The following is a 22,205-nucleotide window of genomic DNA, read 5'->3' on the forward strand; positions in this document are numbered from 1 at the left end:
ATAGGTTTTTGATTTGACCTACTTTTCATTTCTAATTATAATACGAACATATCAGATGCAGAGTAGAGTGTGTTCAGCCAGCTTTTGACCTGGATTCCCAACATTGCCATGTTGTTTGCTCACCACCTGAGCTCAGGAAATTAAACCTGTTTGGCAATTTTCATATTCTCCTTGCTCATTGAGGTACAAGAACGATATCATATTACTTGGAGCAACTTGAATGGAATTTGACGTTTCACGTCCTGGAGACAGACTTCACAAGGGCAAGCTGTTTTCATAATCATCTTTTTTTAATGGTCGACCATAGGCACCGCAATTTTGACCAGAACTTGAAATCATAAAACAATTAGAACTCTTTCAGAAGGAAGTGCAGGCCAATTTCATGGATAAGAATCTGTTCTTTGTTTTCCAGAGAACAGCCTCCCAGGTTTCACTTCATTTTGAAGGAGACCTAATTGCTGTAGGATTTAACATTTCAGCCTAAATCAATGGTGGTCTTGTCTCAAGAGGCCGGGTTGGAATGATAAAGTATGGTAAAGTTTAACTGGGAAATATACTATAATATAAAGGAAAAAAACCAAGCTCAACAATTCGTAAAATTGTTCAAATGTGCAGCGCACACCACTCTTTTCCTTTTTAGTAGGCGAAATGGTGAGTAGGCGAAATGGTGAGTAGGCGAAATGGTGAATAGGCGAAGTGGGTGTAGGCGAAATGGTGAGTAGGCGAAATGGGGGTAGGCGAAATGGGGGTAGGCGAAATGGGTAATAGGCGAAATGGGTGTAGGCGAAATGGGTGTAGGCGAAATGGGGGTACACCGGTGGTACCTATTGTCAACCCTCAATATTTCCTGTTCATATTGGTAAGCCATGCTGTTTTACGATAGTTCCATGTCTAGGAATTCAATCTCACATTTTTTGACGCGTCTAAATTAGCCGAATGACACAAAGCAATGGGAGATGAAGAGTAGATAGGCAAGTTATGCTGACCAATCTTCAGCCTGATCAGCAACTGGACTGTTGCATTTGTTTTGATACACACTGTAGATAGCAGATGGTCTGTCCAGACTGAGCAGCGCAAAAATACAATGTGGGGTGGAAAGGAAATTGATTTGTTCATGTTTGGACATCGTTATCTCCATCATTAAACCAGCAGGTTGTCCCATGATGTTAAGAAACTTAATCTCAAGCTACTATTACCAATAAGATGACAAACCGTCCTAATGATCAAGGACAGCTGTGCAAATATGAGTGTCTTGGAAGTGGATATCTGTCCCAACTTCCCTGATTAACTTGCTTGCTACTGTACCCGGTATCCTGACAATATGACCATAACTTCTGTAAGTTGGGAACTATAAGAGTTTAGAAAAATGTTTTATCACTGACGGTGTCCTTACCAAGGTCTGTTAATCTAATGACCTTGACCCTATTTCTTAGGTAACCGGACCTCAGTTTAAAATGTCATACAAGATGTGATGCCTGATCAAGGACAACTGGGCAAATTTGAGTGTCTGAAAGTGGATATCTGTCCCAACTTCCCTGATTAACTCGCTTGCTACTGTACCCGGTATCCTGACAATATGACCATAACTTCTGTATGTTATAAGAGTTATGGCATAATGCACATCCTTATATCACTGACGGTGACCTTGCCAAGGTCAGTTAATCTAATGACCTTGACCCTATTACCTGTTACCTGTTACCTAATACCTGTTACCAAACCTCAGTTTAAAAGGTCATACAAGATGCGATGCCTTACGCAATGATGTATTTCTCAATGCTGTGTCAAAAGTTGGGTCAATATGTCATCCTCCCCTCTGGCCTTGTCAAAGTTATCAAGTTTCTCTAATTTCAATTGATTCATTCTAGTCTGTGGATTTTCGACCGGAACTGCCTTATACTCATGTGTCTTAGATTTATGAAATCAGCTACACGTAAGCCTATCAGTTTTGGATGAATTATTTATTTATTGGCCATTAAATCTATATATAAGATAGAAAAAATCCTTTCAGGTCTGAGAAATTGTCAATATATGATTCTTGACTTGACTCACCTTTTCAAACGAGGTCTTTATCCATTATGTAATTATTAATCCATTTGAAGATGAAATGTGACAGAAATTCCATGGGATTCTGAGAGAAATGTCACACCTGCAATCTCAGTTCCTACATTCAACAAGTCGCCTGGCCATTCTCTTCCTGCGCTCCGAGAGAAAAAGTCAAAGTTCGATTTTATCAGACTAAAGTATCCTTATTTGATATCTGCACTGCCTGAATTCAACTCCTTTGTGAAATAATCGACAACCGATAGATAATCTATCGTGCTGCTTTTCCGTCAGGTTTAATGACTTGAATCTGACGTAGTGGCAAAACCATTCACCAATTTCCATGCGACAGCTACCGGTATTACTAACTTGTACTCCGGGAAAAACAGCTAAAGTCGATTTGATCGGACAAAAATAATCCCACTTTAATATTTCCACTGTCACTTGCTTCTGTTTAATTCTACACCTTTATCGACCACTCGACTTGACTCTGTCATCCTTGTCATCAGCCATTGGAGACAAACGTATTGAACCGAACCGACTACAGCTTGCTTAACCGACCAATCCCGATATTTGCTCGATGGAAACTGATGCTGACTCCAGAGTGTCATCGCACGTGCTGAGACTAAGATGGCAGCCGGCCAAATCCATTATAGTATTAGTCTTTGATGCCAAAAGTAATTTTGGGAGATTTTGTTACTGGTGAAAGATCACTTCTCTTTTGCCAAATCAGTGACAACATTGAAAAGGTCCGTCATGCTGCTTTTCTGTCAGTTTAAATAACTTTTCTTGAAACTTTGAAACAGTCAATTCTGAGACCTTTTCACCAATTTCTTGGTCAGTTATCCAATGTTACGATTCATATTCTGTTATAACACTGACTCTGTGATCCCTGTCGCACCAAATGCGCTAATGTGGACAGTCGGTGATTTACTTAGTGGCATGTCATTACAAGTGACACGGCGCTTGCTGCTGGTCAATATCAATCATTTGATTCAACTTTGATCAAAAAAGTCATTTGTAGGCTATTTCCTCATGTTTGCAATGTTAATGCCATCCATCAAAAGTTCTGTCAAAGCATATTAAACTCGTTGATTGGAGAGTCAACTCTTGGATGTTGGGGACTTGATATAAAATAATATATACTATATTTACAGCTAGGGGGCACAGCAGTAATTGTTCATTAGGTAAGCTCTGGTCTTGGGGGAGCTAATGAAAAAGAAACCACTGGTCTTGGGGGAGCTATTGCAAAAGTCCTTATTGATGTATCTCTTTGAGGGATTTTTTCCTGGGGTTCTGAAAAGGGGTGTGTGGGGGTGAAACGTGGGTGCTGAAAGATCCGTTAAACCCCCACCTGGGGTATAAAAGGTCGTCACCCCCTGAATCAAGGGCTATGAACCTACTCAGCTGTCGGCCCCTTGAGAGTAATGTCACATTCGTGACAACATAAGGAAATAACGTGCACCCAGATAGTAATGATAGTAGTGATTGGAGATCATTGACAGATTCAGTTGGTCTGAGACATAAAAGAAGAGCATCTTATGGACATCCGCATTCTGTCAGACTCTTTCTGATTACTACTTCCATGGAACCTCCCTTAGCGGACACCTCTTTATAAAGGACAACCTCTCTATAAACGACACAGATTTTGGTCCCAAATTGGTAGTTTCCATTCAATTAGACCTCTATGATCGGGACACCTCTCTATTAAGGACAGCACTTGCCGGTGCCGAGGGTGTCCTTAATAGAGAGGTTCAACTGTTATTTCTTTTTATCTTCCTTGGTCAGTGATTTGGTCACTTCCAGTTTGCTCCTGAGAAGAAAGCCGGAAGTCTCTCCTGCCGTAAGGCCTTATTTATGCTTTTACATGTTATCAGCTTGTTATATGTGGACTTTTTTTCAGGAAATCAATGTCTTTTTGTCTGATACTTTGATTAGAAAATATCCCAGGGAACGATGAGAGATCAGCGTGATAGTATGCACAAATTTACATTAATATTAACATTGGATGGCAGCAGACGTCAGTTGGTCTGGACCAGCTTTATACTATTGGAAATCTGATGCTGCTGATTGAAACAGCTTTGTCAAGAAGGAAACGCAAGGCCTTATTTGTGACTCGCTCTACCAAAACTAGGCGCTTGTCGCATCTGAACTCGACAGGTTGATACGGACTTGTTGTTCATTTCCCTATTGTAGACCTTTTGTGAAATCTATTACAAACTGATTTGGTCACATTTCACAAAAGGTCTACAATAGGGAAATGAACAACAAGTCCGTATCAACCTGTCAAGTTCAGATGCGACAAGCGCCTAGTTTTGGTAGAGCGGGTCACATTTATGGATTTACATGTTATCAGCTTGTTATATCATATATGTGGACTTTTTTTCAGGAAATCAATGTCTTTTTGTCTGAGACTTTGATTAGAAAATATCCCAGACAATGATGAGAGATCAATGTGATTGTATGCACAAATTTACATTGATATTATAAACATTGGATGGCAGCAGACGTCAGTTGGTCTGGACCAGCTTTATACTATTGGAAATCTGATGCTGCTGATTGAAACAGCTTTGTCAAGAAGGAAACGGATTGATGCAGAATTCTCTCCGCAGTAGTCATTGCATTGTATCAAGTGTCTCCTTGATACGCATACAACGTCGAGATCTTGAATAATTCATTTGGTGTTTATATCGCCAGAGAAAAAATGCACAATTCCCATTACCCGCATTTAACCTGAATCCAGAAGAAGATGTTTTCAAGAATACAACATCGTTGGTGTGGGTTGTGTGGGGGGGGGGAGATCGAGTACCTCTTTCACATCCTAAGATGTTTTGTTCAAATTCTCAGTTTGAGAGGAGTATCATCGGAAAGGAGTGGTGAATTTCACTGAATACCAGTAGTATAAACTCTGTTTATATTTGTCAAAGACTTAAGTTCCTAATAACCAACAGGATGGTGTTGCTGTGATGATACTGGTTGGATCTGAAAACTACATGAACATGATGTAATGATAAAATTACATGTACATGTAATGATAAAACGACAACACGGGATACCGGGTAATGGTTATAATCTCATAGGGTACAACCATCAGCCGATACCCAGCCCGGCCGCAAGTGTGCCCCTCCAGAGGCTGTAGATCTTGACCTTGCAGTTTAGATAGAATAGTGACTGCCGGTCATTCAACAGAGAGAACTGAAAGTACCAAGCCAAGACTTGATGTAGGTTTCATAGGGATTCTTAGGTGAAGTTACAATCTTAGGATAATCGATAGATAGAAGAATTGCGCATACGGCTTAGAGCAGACAGAAGCGAAGAAGGGATATGACCTACCTTGGCTATGGAGCCATATTAGGAACGGGACCATGAAATACATGACTGGACCAGTAACTTTCAGTATATGAATGAATGAATGAATGATGAATATTCGGAATTAAGAGTTTACCTTAGAAACTACCCGCGCCCCTGATATGCGGCGAAACAGGAAGTAGGCGAATCAGGAATAGGCGGAACAGGAATAGGCAAAACAAAAATAGGCGGAACAGGAATAGGCGGAACAGGAATAGGCGGAACAGGAATAGGCGAAATAGGAATACACCGATATGCGTCCATTGCCCATGGTCGATGGGAAAAAGCCTCTCTCCTTAGTTCGATGACCACATGTTATTTATTACTTATTAATCAGACCATAGGAAATGCCCAATCGCAATAACGTATTAGACGAATGGCCTTCGTGATAGACACATGTTGTCCTCTCACGGCATGTCCACAAACCTTGAAAGATGTGACCCAGTCTACCAAAACTAGGCGCTTGTCGCATCTGAACTTGACAGGTTGATACGGACTTGTTGTTCATTTCCCTATTGTAGACCTTTGGTGAAATCTATACCAGATAACATACTAGTATTGCCAAAGTGCATTTTCACAAGGCCTAGAAAGTCAATGTCCAAATATACTGTGGCCGCTCAGTTAAGCAGCCTTCTCGTCTTTAATACCTATTTATAATATCGCCAACCCATAGTTCCCTTGCTGGCACGGGATTGGGCAGATAATTTGAGTAGGCATTGGTCAAAGATAGAAGACATGGATTGGCAGGCGGCCTCACGAAAATTGACACAGTTTTAGTATGGACAGGCTGCTCTTGGTTTATAATCATGAAATTAACATCTAGGGCCTTTGTGGCCGTATGTTGACCTGTTTTCCATACAATTGGCCATGTGAGGTTTGTGGCAAATGTCATGGAGGGGTAATTCATGTCCTCCGTAACAAAATCTTGGACAAATTAACCCTTCAATCACAGCTGCAGAACTTTTACTTCGAATTCGTTTTCTGCTAAGGTACGGGTTTTTGTTCACATTCTTAACCGATTGACCTATCAACTTAAAACTTGGTGTGTGGGTACCTTATGGTAACACCAAAACTTGCAAACCAGAAACCAGGCAAATAAAATCACACTTTGGCCTGTAGGGGGCGCTTTGTAAAATCTCATGTCTCATGAATGCTGCTAGCGACAATCATGATTTATTGGGTTCCTCTCATGAGAACAATGATATAAGCATTACCTATGTTTTTGATATGACCTACTTTTTAAGGTCAGAAGTCACATTCGAAAACCTCCACAAATGTGTCACGTTGCTTTTTGACCCAGATCGTTTCAAACATAAGGTGCTTCTGGGTAGCTCCTACAAATAAAACAAATAAAATTTGGCAATTGAAGACAAAAACACCTAAGGCAATGAATCCATATTAATACAACCTTTATTGATATCAATATCAAAGCGCACTCTCTCAAGTCCTCATTTTCACTGTCTCATATCAGGTTCAACATCAAACCGTATGTCCTCATCATCATCTGACAATTCTTCCTCCGCGAGCAACAGATCTTCAGCAGGCTGAGCATCCCCTAACAACTGGGCTGCCTGAAAGGCACGATCTGGCGCTTCAGGTGATACGTCAGCCCAAGCTTCACTCACAATGTTAATCACGTCTGTTAATGTAATCCGTGGGCACTGACCATCAGCAGCTGTGTGCTGCCGTTTCCATAGCTTCCATTTGCTCCTTACGATGCATTTAAATCCATGGATAACCGTTAAATCCAAAGGTTGTACCAAGGATGTACATCGGGCCGGTATGAAGTCGACAACAACACCTGACTCAACTAATGGAAGGTTAAAGTCCTCCGCCTGATGTGGACGAAACTGGTCCAGAAGCAGCAAAGTTCTTCCGGGCTCAGCATCCTCAAGTTGTGGCAAGAAAATCTCGTGAAGCCAATGTTGCATTGTTTCCGCATTTTGCCATCCACTACGAGATGACGTTACCCTTACGTTGTCGGGGATGTTGTCCAATGCTATTATTTCTCTGATGAAACCAGGCTGTCTCAATATGATCTGCGCAGGAGCTTTACGCCCATTCGTCCCGATCGCAAGAGTGACGGTACAACCCAGCTTATGATTACCACGACTGGTTTTGATATCCACATTTGGGGTTCCTTTAGTTTCGGCTGTATAGAGCGGGCGAAAGTCCAACTGCATGAATGTTTCATTCATATTCCAAATTGTTTGAATTTCTAAAGCGTGAACAGTGTCTCTCACTCCGTCACGGAAGTTCTGTACCCGTTCATTGGCGTCAGCGGGAAGTACCGTAGAATTTGTCGTCCGGCGACGGAAAACAATGCGTTTCCTCTGCATAAACCTGGTGATCCATCCATCGCTGGCCCGAAACAACGAACGCTGAGGTCGATTTTGGTATAGTTCTTGTCTCTCCTGTAGCGGCAAGTCGTCCACCCAGTCTTGAAAGATTTGAAGGGCCGCATCGCGCAAGTCACTCCTTGAGACCGGCAGTGCAATTCTCCTCTGATCAATAAATGACTGATGGACACTTTCTTCCAGTTCCGGCCAACACCCGCTGTGATCTTCTCTGACTCGTCGAGAATGGGAATTTCTTTCCATCTGTTCCATTGCATTGTCGATATCGTTTATCCATCGTCTGAAGGTGGTGACAGGTATGTGGTACCGTCTCGCGTATTCTGCAGGGTTAAGGAGTCGGCCTTGTAGAATTAAACCCTGGCACTCCAAGACATATCGGACCTTGGCCTCCACCGTATAACTATGGTGCCTCCTTGGTAGGCCTATTGGAGCATCATCCCCGTTATCTGGGTCCATGAGCCAAGCGGTTGCCAGGAATGCAACCAAAAATATCGCTGTCAACTTTAACGTCATCTCTAAAATCATTAGCATTACAGAATGGGACATACTGCAGGTGATTACACAAACTTCACACAACGGCCTGGGGAAAATTACCAAAGATCTTTTTTATTCTTATTCATAACGAAAATGACCACAACACGTAGAAGTGGGATGAAGGCACATCGATTTCATGCTAGCACTGAACTGCCGGGTGTAAATTTCGTAAGGCCGCCTGCCAATCCAGGTCTTTTATCTTTGGCCATACCTACTCAACTTATGTGCCCAATCCCGTGCCAGCAAGGGAACTATGGGTTGGCGATATTATAAATAGGTATTAGACTAGAAGACCGCTTAACTGAGCGGCCACAGTATATAATGATATACAGTGTTTCTTGACACACTGTAACACTACTTCATTTAATGATAAAACTACATGTGCGTGTAGTGATAAAACTACATGTACGTGTAGTGATAAAACTACATGTACATGTAATGATAAAACTACATGTACATGTAATGATAAAACTAATTGTACATGTAATGATAAAACTACTTGTACATGTAATGATAAAACTACTTGTACATGTAATGATAAAACTACTTGTAAATGTAATGATAAAACTACTTGTACATGTATAATAATAATATATAATAATACGAGTCTTATATAGCGCAGTATCCAACCATTAACTGGCCGCTCAAAGCGCTTGATAGGCCTCTTTAAAAAGCAAATGTTTCAGTTGTCCCTTGAAAGATAACAGAGAGCTGCAGTTCCTAACAGTTGAAGGAAGTTTGTTCCACAGCTGAGGGGCTCCAATTGAAAATGCTCTACCACCGACTGACATGACATTGGCCTTTGGGATAGACAGAAGAACTGTAATGATAAAACTACATGTAGGTGTAGTGATAAAACTACATGTACATGTAATGATAAAACTTCATGTACAGTCCTTCAAAAAAGTAAATGGACACACAAAAATCAAATTTTCTTGAAAACGGCTGGTGATAAATCGATGCGGTTTGCTGCATTTGATAGGGCATTTAGTTGTGCATCATGATATCTACCACTTGGAAATTTGCTATTTTACCTATTAGTCAATTTTTTCGATTTATGAAAGGTCCCAAAATCAACTTTTTTATCACGCATTTTTTGGGGGCAAATTTTATATTGACTGGAAGCTTCTGTTGAGTTATGAGTGAATATCTAAGAAATTCCACAGTTTTCACTTGAATCTGCAACTTATTAACCCATTTGTGCAAAAGGGTTTTGTTACCCGGTCTTCTACTGCGGAGATGCCCCCTTGATATTATTCACCTGGCCCAGACAACTGGAATCATGTCACCATTTCAATGGCCTTGTTTAATATGCCTATGAATAGCTCTCCCAGGCCTGGATTTGGCAGCTGGACAATGGGTTCACCAATATTACTTTACCCTCGCGTTTACAATACATCAATGTTAACAACATTTCCACCCCCATTCAAAACCTCAGCCAATAAGGAATTAACACTCGGGCTGCATGTTGAAACTGACATAATTGGCTATGGTCGACTTCTCCAAAGTAATTCCAAAGTCAATAAACAAGGTGCAAAATTTTGACATAAAGTGCTGTTTTCCCACCAATTAACACAAGATATTTTCATCACCTTGATGGGGACGTGGGTTTTTCATCATGGTGATTCATCCTATCAAGAAAAAGTACGAAAAAAATCGGAAACGAAAAGGTTGATTTTGGGGCCTTTTGTAAATCAATAAAAGTCGGTATTAGATAAAATGGCTAATTTTTATGTGGTAGATACCATGATGCACAACTAAATGTCCTATCAAATGCAGCAAACCGAATCGATTTATCACCAGCCGTTTTCAAGAAAATTTGATTTTTGTGTGTCCATTTACTTTTTTGAAGGACTGTACATGTAATGATAAAACTTCATGTACATGTAATAATAACACTACATGTACATGTAATGATAAAACTACAAGTAGTATATACATGTAATGATCAAACTGCATGTATATGTAGTGATAAAACTACATGTACATGTTGATAATGATAACATCCAAGAGTGATGTATTGCTGACAAAAATGGTAATACCTGAGTTGGTGATACAGTACAGTCAATGATCACTGCAAGCATATCAAATAGAAACGTGCGGAAAAATATATTAAAAAATCTCTTCTTTATTGAGCTGCCATTCAATCGTCTCTCATGATACTCAGACATCGATGCATTCGATTGTTGGATAATAGCACTGACACCGGACTTAATCCGTGTCAAAGCAAAGCTGCTGCGGACTCCTCAGATCATGTAGATGGTAATTGTCCACACGATGTCTGAGAACAATGGGATGATGAATGGCTTCGTCTATTGATGGTCACACCTGTTTTGAAGAGCACCATCATGAAAGGCCAGGATTGTTTCTCAATATATAATTGTTACATGCAACTTTCTCTGTCGTTTTCTCTCTCATGTAATGCAGTGAAAATTGAACCATGCCAATAACGATGTAATGGTTGGTTTTATTGTCTTGTTTCTTTTCGTGCGGGGTTTTTTTTCTGGGAAAGGTCATCCTAGTCGGCAGTCTCAGCTTCATCCTGGTGCAGTACACTGCCTATCCCAAATCCAAGGGCATCTGACGTGAATTTCAGCCCATCCAAGCTTCTTGAAAATTGTAAATTATTATTGTAAAGTCAGAAAAGTTCTTGTGCCTTGTGCTTTACAATCGAAAACATTATTACCCAGCCTATCCAGAAACCTTTCTGGAGAACCAAGGGCAGCCACAATCTAGCGCACGCAAGGACATTTCAGGCCAGCAGTGCTTGATTAAAGCAATTACTTTAATGTGATCTGTTTGAGTCATTGGAGTTGGCGTCTTGCAGGGAATGTGGTCCCAGTGGGTGTTTTTCAGAGTTTGATTGAAGTACCACAAGATTGGACACAATTTGATGTGCCTTGGCTCACTTTGATGTTATCCTCTGGGTATATTATAGGCTGTCGTGGATCCTAATTTGGCAGCGTTTCTTCCAGGAAATGATTGCTTGTTATAATCTCATGGATTTCATTGGCGACAAAGATCTTGAATTTGTGTGATTTTTATCTGAGTACTGCAATCTTTTCATTTACTTGTTGGATTTTTTTCGGCGTCACTTGAAAGTTTCTCAGTTGCTTCTGTTGACTGTAACAGATTTGTATTGGGGGCATTTCTCCAAAATATTGCCAATAAGTATCCCTATTCGCCACTTTCTTGCCTAGCCAGTCATAAGAAAAGTTCCTCAGGTACTTGCGTCTACTTGAGCTCAGAAGATATTCATAACACCAAGATCTAATAAAGACTAAAGTAGTCTTTATCGATTCTTGATTACACCAACACTTTATAACATGACCACATTGGTTGTTTTTCGATTTCAGGCCAAGTCAGATTCATTTGTTTTCATTTGTCTTCAGATAAGATCATAATAATATCAATATACATGTCCTTCAAATCCACTGTTTCATGAAGCTTCTTATCATTGTAAAACACTCCCCATCTGAACCACCGGAATGCCCATATATCTCTCCTCTAAAATTTCTAAGATGTGTCGTTTCATTTTGTCGTTACAGGTACCAGTTCAGGAGGAAGAAGTTGATAGAACGTTATGGGGTGAACTTGAGTCTGAGTCTGAGTCTGAGGAAGAATCAGAAGGATCCGAATCGGAGGAGGAACCAGATAAATCGGGTCTTATAACGCCGGCAGATGGGTAAGTTGGTAAACACACCATACAAACACCGACGAAACATCTTATTCTGTTGGCAGTGTAGAAAACTGTGTGCCTCAGAAATTGGTGAAATTGGTGCTTTTAGACCAGTTCGATAGATTATCAAGCTGTAAAGAAAAGGGAAATACTTTCACTGAGTTACGAAGCTCAAGTTACTGATAATTCAAAGTTGAAAGTTGTGAATCGGCAAGAAAAGTGCTTTTCGAAGATTGCTTCTAAACCTATTTTGTTTCTGTTTCAGTGGCCTGGTAACACCCAGTGGTCTAACGTCAGTACCCGCCGGCATGGAGACGCCAGACATGATCGAGTTGAGGAAGAAAAAAATAGAAGACTTAATGGAGGGGGGCGAAACACCTCAATTGTATCAAGTACTGCCAGAAAAGAAGGCGGCCGTCGGTGCGCAGGCTATGATGGGATCGTCACATATGTACGATATGACAGGGGTGAGTTGAGTGTTCAAAAGGCGAGGGTTTTATTATCGTATGCAACTTCTGGTCTGAGGTCATCATTGGAGCCACAGTGGTCTAGTGGCTTGGGTTTCCCGACCAGCAATCAAGGGATTGCTGGTTTGATTCCAACTGGCAGTATGAGGCTCTGGCTCTGGCTCTGGCTCTGGCTGCTATACAAGACACTATTTACTTACTTGCTTACTTACTTATACTTACTTTCTTTTGTAGGTGCCTGCTGGTCCACCTGGCAAAAAACAAGATGCGAGAACGACAGAGGGTGTCGAGATCGCGCTGAACCCAGAGGAGTTGGACATGGACACGGCAGCCATGCAAGCCAAGTATGAGGAGACGATGAGAGAGCAGCAATCACAGATCGAGAAGGAAGATCTTAGCGACATGGTGGCTGAACATGCGGCCAAACAGTCAAAAGTAAGCATCATCATCGCCCGCCTTGTGTTGGCTTTTAAATTAAAAGAAATTTAGCAGGTGCTGTGACCCTTTCCTCTCAGGCATCGCCAACAAAGTGAACAATGGTGGCCCAGAAACGGTCCTCATCCTTGCTGTGATGTTGCCCTCTTCTGAGGCTGAAATGAGCACTCACTGCCCAGTTGATGTCAAGTTCCTACTCTGTGACAGTGCACCCACAGCTCTGATTCAGGTGATACTTATTCAGAATTCGGTGATGTCAGTATAAGTTTGTCGACCATTGAGGCCACTACTACAGAGAGTGCTGTGATTTGCCACCAAATGTTCCTTTCTGTATTCCTAAACTCTAAAAAGGCCACAAAAAAGGTTATGGGTGTTTCAGAGCTGGTCTCAGTCTTTTGAGCATTGATTGACGAACACACTCCTGCTGTCAGTACTGATAAGTCTGGGACCTGTGCTGGTTGACTTTCAGCCCAACAGATGGAACCACCGTGATGTACTACTATTAGGCTCAGGTCTGACTCGATGATCGAAGCTGAGAATGAGCTTTATATGAGTGCCCGATCGAATCTATCGCAGCACTTTTTACACTGTGATTAGAATTCCAATGCTGGTACTGACACACTATGTACCGAATGAATCACTGGTACTGAAATCATTTTTAAGTGCTAATTGCTGAGTAGTCGTTGCAATTATGTTATTATCGGCTAGTCAAGTCATGATGAGTGTGCAATGCTGCATGTACTGTCATTTCGAAATGGTACACACACATCATTTATGTACACATGAGTACATTGTTACTCTGTATCAAGGCCAAAAGGATACAATTTGCAGACAAGTTGATGATGGTTGAATTGGAGACTGGTTTTAGTGAGCTCTTGGGCAGATCGGGGGGAGGGCAAATAGATGTGCAATTTAGATCTTTTGAAATCATTGAATCACATATGACGGGGTGGGTGAATGAGGGCCTTGAGGTATATTTTAACTTTCTTAGATTTTTGCGTTTTAGTATTATGAAGATTTCCCTTCTTTGTTAAACTCCTCCTCAAACTTGAAATGACTTCTACGGAAGATACATTTGTAAGGAGTGCTCCAAGCTATCCATTTCTCATAATCACAGACAAATAATCGCATTCGTCTTGTGTCATTTCAGAAACGAAAGAAACAGCAGCAAGATAGTGGCAAAGCGGCCAAGAAATACAAAGATTTCAAGTTTTAGTTGTGGACACCGTCGTTATGGAGTCCTCTTGTTGTGTTCATGGACAATTCATGCATCTTGTCTCATACCGTCATTTGAACGCTGTTTCAGTAATTGCACCTTAATGCTGAATCATGTAAAAACATTGCATGATTTAGCTGTGAGTCAATGTGACCCAACATTTCGAGTTCCAGCAAGGTCTCAAGTTCCAATAGTGTCCAACTTGGCAAATACCATGTTGCGATATCCATACATGAGTTGTTGTAATCTTGCAAAACTCAGTTATACATAGCATAGGCCTGAACAAGATATCTTGTTGTGTTGAAATGATGAAAACTTACACTATCGTGGCACACTAGACCTCAGTGAATCATTTATAGTGTGATCCATTGTTACACGTATCACCTTTGTGGATCATGTGTATGTTTATGAAATACATTTTATTATATGTACATGTTTCTTTGTGTAATTTTTATCTGTCTAGTATTGTGTTGCCATCATGCGATGGTCAAAACGTGAAAATGACTGCTCACGTCCAATGATACTACTGTTAGGAATGACGGGGCGTCAGACTAGCGTATCTTCCGTTCGCTTTTCCTATGCGTCCTGACGTCTGTGGGGTGTTGTGCGGCATCTTTTGTCCCCTGTGACGGCACCACTTTTGTTGTGATGCTGGCGCATGTGTGACTTCTTGTTTGATTTGTCAAGGGTGTTATCAGGAACCTCAACAACACAAAATTATTTACATGCATTTTATTTCACTTCTATTTCTACAATTGTATGATATTGTTAATACTGTACAGCAGAGAAAACAGAAAGACAGAAATGAAAGGCACATCCTTTTATGACCTTGAAATAGAAATGATTTAGTCATTTACTTTGAGTGACTTTCTTATTCAGTTAGCAGACAAATATCAATATTCCAGAAATAATTTTTTGGAACTTTTATACTGCTTATGCTTTCCACAAGGCAACATGCTAACTGTATTCGAAACCCAACCATAAATGTGAGAAGACTACCCAAAACAGCCTGGCTAAAATGAGCAGAGGTTTCAGACTTGTCCAATGTCGTACAATATCACAAACTTGAACACGAGTATCTGAGAAGACCATAGAAATTGTTATAAAAAGCCTTAAAATAAAATTTATTCCTTGAATAGGAACCAACACTTCTAACCAATCTTCATTTCGTATAAATTCAGCAGTTAACCATTTGTTCTTCTGGAAGACATGACTGGACGCATCGGATAATATGCCAGACCTGCTCATTCAAAATTTTAAAAATTCTTACTTGGTACACAAATAAGGCATAAAAATCTATTCCATTCAGTTTGAACAGAAATCTTTCACTTAACTAAAAGAATGAGATTTGTTCTAAAAATATAGTGCATAGAAATAGACAGGTGCCGTGCATGTACACTTTGCTAGATTCTAGAAGTACTTAACCTTTTCAGGATTGATGGCAACCGACATAATGGACCCACGATATTATTATGGTGGACTGTCTCTTAGACAAAAACATAGTCCTGAACTTGTTAGTGAAGCCACAAAGCTTTTGACATTTCGATGACTGTACAGGCTTCAGGATTCCACCAAAGATTTTAAACTGCAGCAAATTCAAAGATTTTCCCAGGGAAGGTTTTTTGATCACCATCAATCCTAAAACAATTTATTTATGAACACATCGTCTTTTCAATCTCAATAAATAGGGATACAAACTACAACTACCCTTGTCATGCACTAAAGTTATAAAATACGTATAAAAGTAAAACACAGAATATATAACCAGCTCGATGAGTATAGAATATACCAACCACTCCCAGACTACGAGATTCTTTCTATTACTGTTTCATGCATTTCTCGATACTTGAGAAAACTGTCCGGGCTTTTTTCAGGAACTCTTGATTACATGTTTCAAACCGGGTTTAAATTGTTTGATTCTTCATTGCACAAGGAAATTTTTCACCTACTAAATGCACGTCAGACAAAATGACCAATAAAGTTGCCCAATTGTAGATGTAACTGCAACTGCAGTCATAATTTTTGACTCAGTAGTACTGTGTAATAAGTCAAGGTGACATCACATGGTAAAGTTTTCGCAGATGGTAAAATTTGTTTGTCCCCATCACTGTCATTTAGACGTTTTCTGAAATGAATTGTTCTCTTGTCATTTCAAAGATGCATCCAAATTCTGCATAACAATATTTGTTCGTTCAGCAGAATATAAACGGTGAACATCTAAGACTAGACCAAACTGGCTCCATTATGTAGGCCAGGCCGGCAAACACACATTCATCGCCGCAAAAACAGTTTCTCCATGGGTTATCTTCCAACATGCAATCCTTACTCCGTGTTTTGATTGGACTAGGGACGAGGTAAGACATCGACAGCAAATGTCAGCACCATGATGGTGCCAATTATGGCCAGAGTCAAGGTGAGCCCTATGATACTGAATATACACGCATGGCGCCCTCGCCGACGTGCCTCCTCAGGACGATTCCGATTTTTAGCACCGCGGGAGAGGAGAGAGGCAGCAAGAGCCATGGAGCCACACCACAAGTTACAGAAGATGCAACCGAGGATTGATGGGATCAGGAAATCTCGTGGCGGTTTTTCCGTGCAGACTTCGACTAGAGGCTGGAATTCTGGTGGTGGTTGGTTCCCCTCTGCACCAGCCTGCGGTGGTGGGACTGCAGGCTGGTAGTAGGGCATCGATGCTTGTGCCCCCGGATATTGGGGTGGCCCCTGATACTGCCAGACTGCTGGTCCATGGTGCTCCGGCATGTCACCCGGCTCCTGGAAGAATAAAATACAATAGAGCTTCCTAGTCAATTTGAAATACGTTTTTAACTCAAAGGTCATCACATTTCTGTAATGCTTTAGGTGTACTGTTTTCAAAGATGAGAAATGTTTTTCCTTGTCCAGGCCTAGAAACCAAGTCCAAGACATTCACCAGTCAGACATGCAGTGATATTTCTGACTAAAGCACTTATGGAACTCATCCATCGGGTGCTTGAAAATCAACATACCATATCGTCATAGGCTCTGTAAGTTGGTGATGACATCATGCATGAAGTCTGAAAACAATGAAGAGAACCGGTTAGCACTTGGAGCACAAGGCAGCCAGGAATTGATCGAGCCTATAGGGAGATTCAAACAGGCAGAGCTTACGTAGACAAGGGCCAACCCCTCCTGATAGAATTGAGTCTTTGCTTTAGTAAGGGCCAGGGTCAGGGAACCCGGGTATTAAAATGGTGCCCGAATGTTTACATTACTAGCGCGACTTGTAGGTGCACATTTCTTACGGACAGTACTGTATACCAGAATGTTCACATTTTTACATCCATTGTAAGTGCATGTTTCTTATGAACACTACTGTACATCAGAATGTTTACATTATTAGCATGACTTTGTAGGTGTATGTTTCTTTTGGACAGTACAATGTAGACATGGACATGCAGACAACACAGTACACATACATCACATGTACATGTACATGTATTCTATTTTTGGAACAAGAGATACATTGTAGATGGCTACTCATTTTCGCTCATCACTACTCATTGGCACATCCGATCGTCTATATTCAGCCCGCTTCCCATCCACTGACTACTTGCTTACCAAAAACACACAAACTTGGCGAGGATTGCACAGGGTATTGACGCTTTTATCGTGTAAAATCTGATGAAAACATGAAAATTAAGGGTTGGACTTCGCCATTATCATTCTGCGCATAATGACTTCCGCCTCGCAAGCGAGTGAGGGAACGCGGGAAATTCAAATAACATATCATGATCAGATTACACTCCGGACGCAGTGGACCGCCCTCGCCATAAGGAGATCAAATTAGGATGACCCAATGGACTGCGCCGGGAGTCTACCTGTGGTTTTTACTATCATTTCCACCAACGTTGAAGGAGCCGCATATTCCTATGTACTCTCAGGCAAATTTCAGTCCTCTCCCCGTAGTTTGTCAGCTCATCACTTCCGTGAAGTACTATGAACATGCCGATCTATCATGCCGACTTTACCGGCGGTGAACGTCAAGTCTCTTCCATTCCTTTCGTGGTGAAGGATTGATAATAAATGTACGCACGTTTTAATCCTGATGCACAACGTGCGTATTATAAACTATTATCAGTCCTGGTGTGCGTCAACAATGAGAGGGCGGTTTACACGCGACCAAACCGATTTAGATCGATCTGAATCAATCTGAATCAATCTGGATTGATCTGCCGTGTCAACGCGCGTGATCTGCAAAATCTCACCTATGGATCTTGTATCATGTTATGTTTATTCGTTAAATCAGTTTAATTACATAAAGTGGATCACATGGTTGAAAATCACGTCTCAATATATCACAGCAACATAATGTTATGAGGTAAATTTCAGACAAGATATTGTATTTTAGGTAATCTTCGAACAATGAACAAAGATTTAATCCCACAGCAGCAAGGTTGTTCAAACGAGGACTCCGCCCATATCAGTGTACATTTACGCCGAAAATCGAAACGTCTCTATTGAATGGAAGGAACTAAGTGTATTTCACTAATCCTGGCTAGTTTCTTGTGATCACACTTTTCCCAAGCACTATCCAGGCTACACTCCGGACGTATTGGACCGGCCTCGCGTACTGTCGCTATCCAATTAGGATGACGCAATGGAATGCCCCGGGAGTTTATAACCAGGCGAGCTACTCGGTAAGTTGGAAGGCCTGCCTTGAATACGCAATTTTAGATTCTCGGTCATTTGGGGAACTGATGTCGATTTACCCGCGCCAGGGGAAAGAGCTCTCTCGGACAAAGTTAATGTCGAACTGATCAAGTATCATGGTGAAAAACCTAAGGTCTTGAGACCTTCATGATATATATATATCATAGTCCGTTTCCTGGATGAAAATAAGGACACTACCGTCTTCTCGGGATGATCAGCCCCAGCCCGATTGTGAGCGTCCGAAAGCGATGTATCACAACTCTTCTAACCTTACTCGTGTCTATTGGACGAAACCAGAATCTTGCGGTCCAGTGCAGTTCATGTATATATTTATTGATAAATAAACAAACTAGAGGAAATGCTCTAATTTTCCACGTCGACGCTGAATGTATAATTCTAGTGATAACGGTACAAGTATAATAATTAAAAAATTATATATGCGTCTTCCAAACCAAGATGTTAATCAGGTCTTAACCGCTGCCTTCTACACCACTCCACTGAGGACAATGCTGAGTGCAATCACAATGACGACGACCGTCACCAGGAACGAGACCAACGCCAGGATGGCGGCATTTCGGCCGTGTCGTTTCGCCTCCTTCGCGTTGCCTTTCTTGAACTCTTGGATGGAGACAAGGGATGCAAAGCATGCCATCAGACCAAACACGGGGTTGATGATGATACAGCAAATGGTCAAGGGGAGGTAATTTGCAGGCTTGTGCGGGAATCGAGGGTACTCATCCACAAGGAGCTTTTTCTCCAGTGTGACGGCCATGCTACTGGTGTGGTCGTTCATGGTCACCTCGGAGTGGAAGTACCGATGTTTGTCGTCAAGATCGTGGGATGAGACTTGAATTGCGCAGTCCGTGGGATAGGTCCACTGAAGAGGAAAATGACACAATACTTTACAAAAACTAGAAACATAGCAGTATATTCAGTCTTTGGCAAGATGTCCTTTTATATGTTTTACGTCACGTTGAAACACTGTCTCTGCTCTATCATTTAGATTACCGAAGTACCCCATTAGTCATCCTGAACAAAACCTTCCTATAACTCACCATCAGCCGCAGTGATTTACACTCTGGACGAAGCGGACCGGCCTCGTCCCTCACCACAAGGAGATCCAATTAGGATGACGCAATGTACTGCCCCGGGAATCTACAGTGATTAGGGGAAAGGACGAAGTCGACACTGCGTCCGATGGGTCAGGTTTCGCAATCCCTACGAAGGACAAAGGTCTGTCGTGCAATCAAGCAATGGGCTATAATTCATCTACGCGACACTCGTAAATCATCGTTCATACCTTAATTAGTTGTAGGAGGAATCGGGAGGTTTTCAAATAAAATGCATTTACACACTTAGTTCTTCGTCGTTCGTAGCTCTTCGTAAGAGTTGCGAAACCTGCCTCTTATGACATGTATTACTGTTCCAATTCGGAATGGCTCACAACTGACTACCTAGAGGCCAAATTCCCTAGTGCTCAGCTGACATATTCCAGATGGTAGCAGACATGAATAAATCAGCCTTAAGTCAGACGGCGTAAGTCACTTCCCGTCTTGATGTCGGGCTATGGTGCCCCATACTGGACTTCCAGCTATCTCCGACACGCGTTATCTGGAAGATGAGCAAACTTTGAGGGTCAACATGTAGTGCCCCCACCCCCTTCGGAATACTTACGTCACTTAAATGCGATGAAGCCCTGTCCCCGTAACCATGATCGGCGTGTGATCTTGGAAGAAGTGAGTCGGCCCTGGAGGTCTCAGACGTTGGCTGCAAAAAAAGAGATTTATTAGGACTCTTTGACCCGATGCCAAGAAACATAACATGCTTTTGGGAAGACTCCCAAGCAGTCCATTTTGTCGGCATTCTGCTCATCGTCTCTCCCTAGCTTTAATACCAGGCGACAGGACCAGGCCGCCCTCCTGCATGCGTCCGATGTGTACTTGATGCCGCAAACTCTGAAGTATTCGTTGCCAGTGTTTCAGTAGAGACATTTAGACGTTTTGAGGGGTACGGGTTCGCACCGTTGAATATTCTTCACACTCACTCATTCCTAGTCATGCCTCGTCGAACCTATGGACATATCTAAATACAAATGTGTTTCGAGGTAACTTACCCTCTCTCTCTCTTGGGGCTCGGCGGATGAAGTGGAGGGCTTGGGTTCTTCTGGTGGTGTCGATTGCGCTGGGGGTGGTGTGATAGGCGCCATCGATCTTTCAGGAGAAGGCGACCTTTCAGGAGAAGGCGTCTTTGACCTTTTTGGAGAGGGCGTCGGTGACCTTTTAGGAGACGGCGACCTCGACCTTTTAGGAGAAGGTGACCTCGACCTTTTAGGAGACGGTGTCGACCTTTTGGGAGACGGTGACCTCGACCTTTTAGGAGACGGTGACCTCGACCTTTTAGGAGAAGGAGTCGGTGAGGACTGATCGGCCTTCGGAGGAGGCACTGTTGGTGAAGGCGGCTTTCCTACCGGTGGGGGTGATGGTGGAGTCGGTGGCAGATCAGCGAAATCTGCTTGGGTTCCAACACCTGTTTCCATGTTGAAATCTGGTAGAGAAATAAGGCCCTTTATGAGTATAAAAAGTTAGTTCTATCATTCAGCTGATTGTTTTAGGTCGGGTTGTTATGGTACGCGGGTTATATTAGCAGTAACGCTAAGATTCAGCATCTTGGTCCCAGTAATCAAAGGGACGGATAGAGTTATCCTGAAGGGACAACCCATCGACCAGTTAAGAAATGCGCAGCGTAAAGGATGTGCCAACAGGCGAGTCAAGTAATGGTCCATTCTTGATTGGTCACATCCTAAGCCAGAGATCAAATCTGAGGTAAAAAAATCTGAGATTAAAAAATGCCTGAGATCAGGCATTTTTACTCCTATGTCGTATATCGAGAGGCGGAGTATATTGAAAACAACTGGTGCCAGGATGATCCTAAGCCTAATCGCCCTTTGTTAGTCAAAGATTTTAATCACATCTTACCTCAATTAAGGAGACAAAGACAAGAGTCGAACGATATTCCGTAAAGACAACTCTCTATATCAATGACCAGACCTGCTATGGCAATCTTTAGCATTAGCACGGTATCACAAAAGAGCATTAGGCCTCCACCCATCGGTCTCCTGCCCTTACATTTGCTTAGGCCCAAGCCTATGTTATCACAATAAGATATTCATTGGTCCATGTCAAAACCTAGATATATCAAGAGTTGTCATATTGTTCCTTCTGAATGACATGCGAAATCATTGAACTTCCTTTGAATATATATTGGCCTCGTACTATTCATATCGAATACCTCGGCGAACCAGTCAGACGATATTTGAATGCCATTTGTACGAAAGTACGAAAAGCTCACCTAATGGCCTTACCAAATGATTATGATGAACCTATCATAATCATATTTGATTAGAAAATCAGATACTTTTGTCACAGCATTTCAACTTT

At 41.7% G+C, this 22,205-nt stretch overlaps 3 protein-coding genes across 3 annotated transcripts in view; 1 reads left to right on the forward strand and 2 right to left on the reverse strand.

The window, feature by feature from the left end:
- Positions 1–14,278, forward strand: part of LOC135484071 (splicing factor 3B subunit 2-like) — a 53,933-nt gene extending 39,655 nt beyond the window's left edge. Inside the window, exons 20-23 of the mRNA XM_064765167.1 lie at positions 11,828–11,964; positions 12,224–12,425; positions 12,660–12,860; positions 14,011–14,278. Coding sequence (XP_064621237.1) covers positions 11,828–11,964; positions 12,224–12,425; positions 12,660–12,860; positions 14,011–14,076 — 606 coding nt within the window. The 3' untranslated portion in view covers positions 14,077–14,278. The remainder of the gene's footprint in view (positions 1–11,827; positions 11,965–12,223; positions 12,426–12,659; positions 12,861–14,010) is intronic.
- Positions 14,279–14,793: 515 nt separating this feature from the next.
- LOC135484073 (uncharacterized) lies at positions 14,794–17,811 on the reverse strand. The gene is made up of 3 exons (XM_064765169.1): positions 17,677–17,811; positions 17,085–17,132; positions 14,794–16,851 (listed from the first exon to the last, which is right to left on the reverse strand). Exons 2-3 carry the CDS (start codon positions 17,121–17,123, stop codon positions 16,420–16,422), a joined length of 471 nt encoding a protein of 156 aa, XP_064621239.1. The 5' UTR covers positions 17,124–17,132; positions 17,677–17,811; the 3' UTR covers positions 14,794–16,419.
- A 515-nt stretch (positions 17,812–18,326) lies between these two features.
- On the reverse strand, positions 18,327–21,880 carry LOC135484074 (serine/arginine repetitive matrix protein 1-like). The gene is made up of 4 exons (XM_064765170.1): positions 21,744–21,880; positions 20,882–21,312; positions 20,443–20,535; positions 18,327–19,645 (listed from the first exon to the last, which is right to left on the reverse strand). The coding sequence occupies exons 2-4, from the start codon at positions 21,302–21,304 to the stop codon at positions 19,253–19,255; spliced, it is 909 nt and encodes a 302-aa protein (XP_064621240.1). The 5' UTR covers positions 21,305–21,312; positions 21,744–21,880; the 3' UTR covers positions 18,327–19,252.
- Between the last annotated feature and the right edge of the window lie 325 nt (positions 21,881–22,205).

The sequence above is a fragment of the Lineus longissimus genome, chromosome 3 (assembly GCF_910592395.1).
Source record: "Lineus longissimus chromosome 3, tnLinLong1.2, whole genome shotgun sequence".
NCBI lineage: Eukaryota > Metazoa > Nemertea > Pilidiophora > Heteronemertea > Lineidae > Lineus > Lineus longissimus.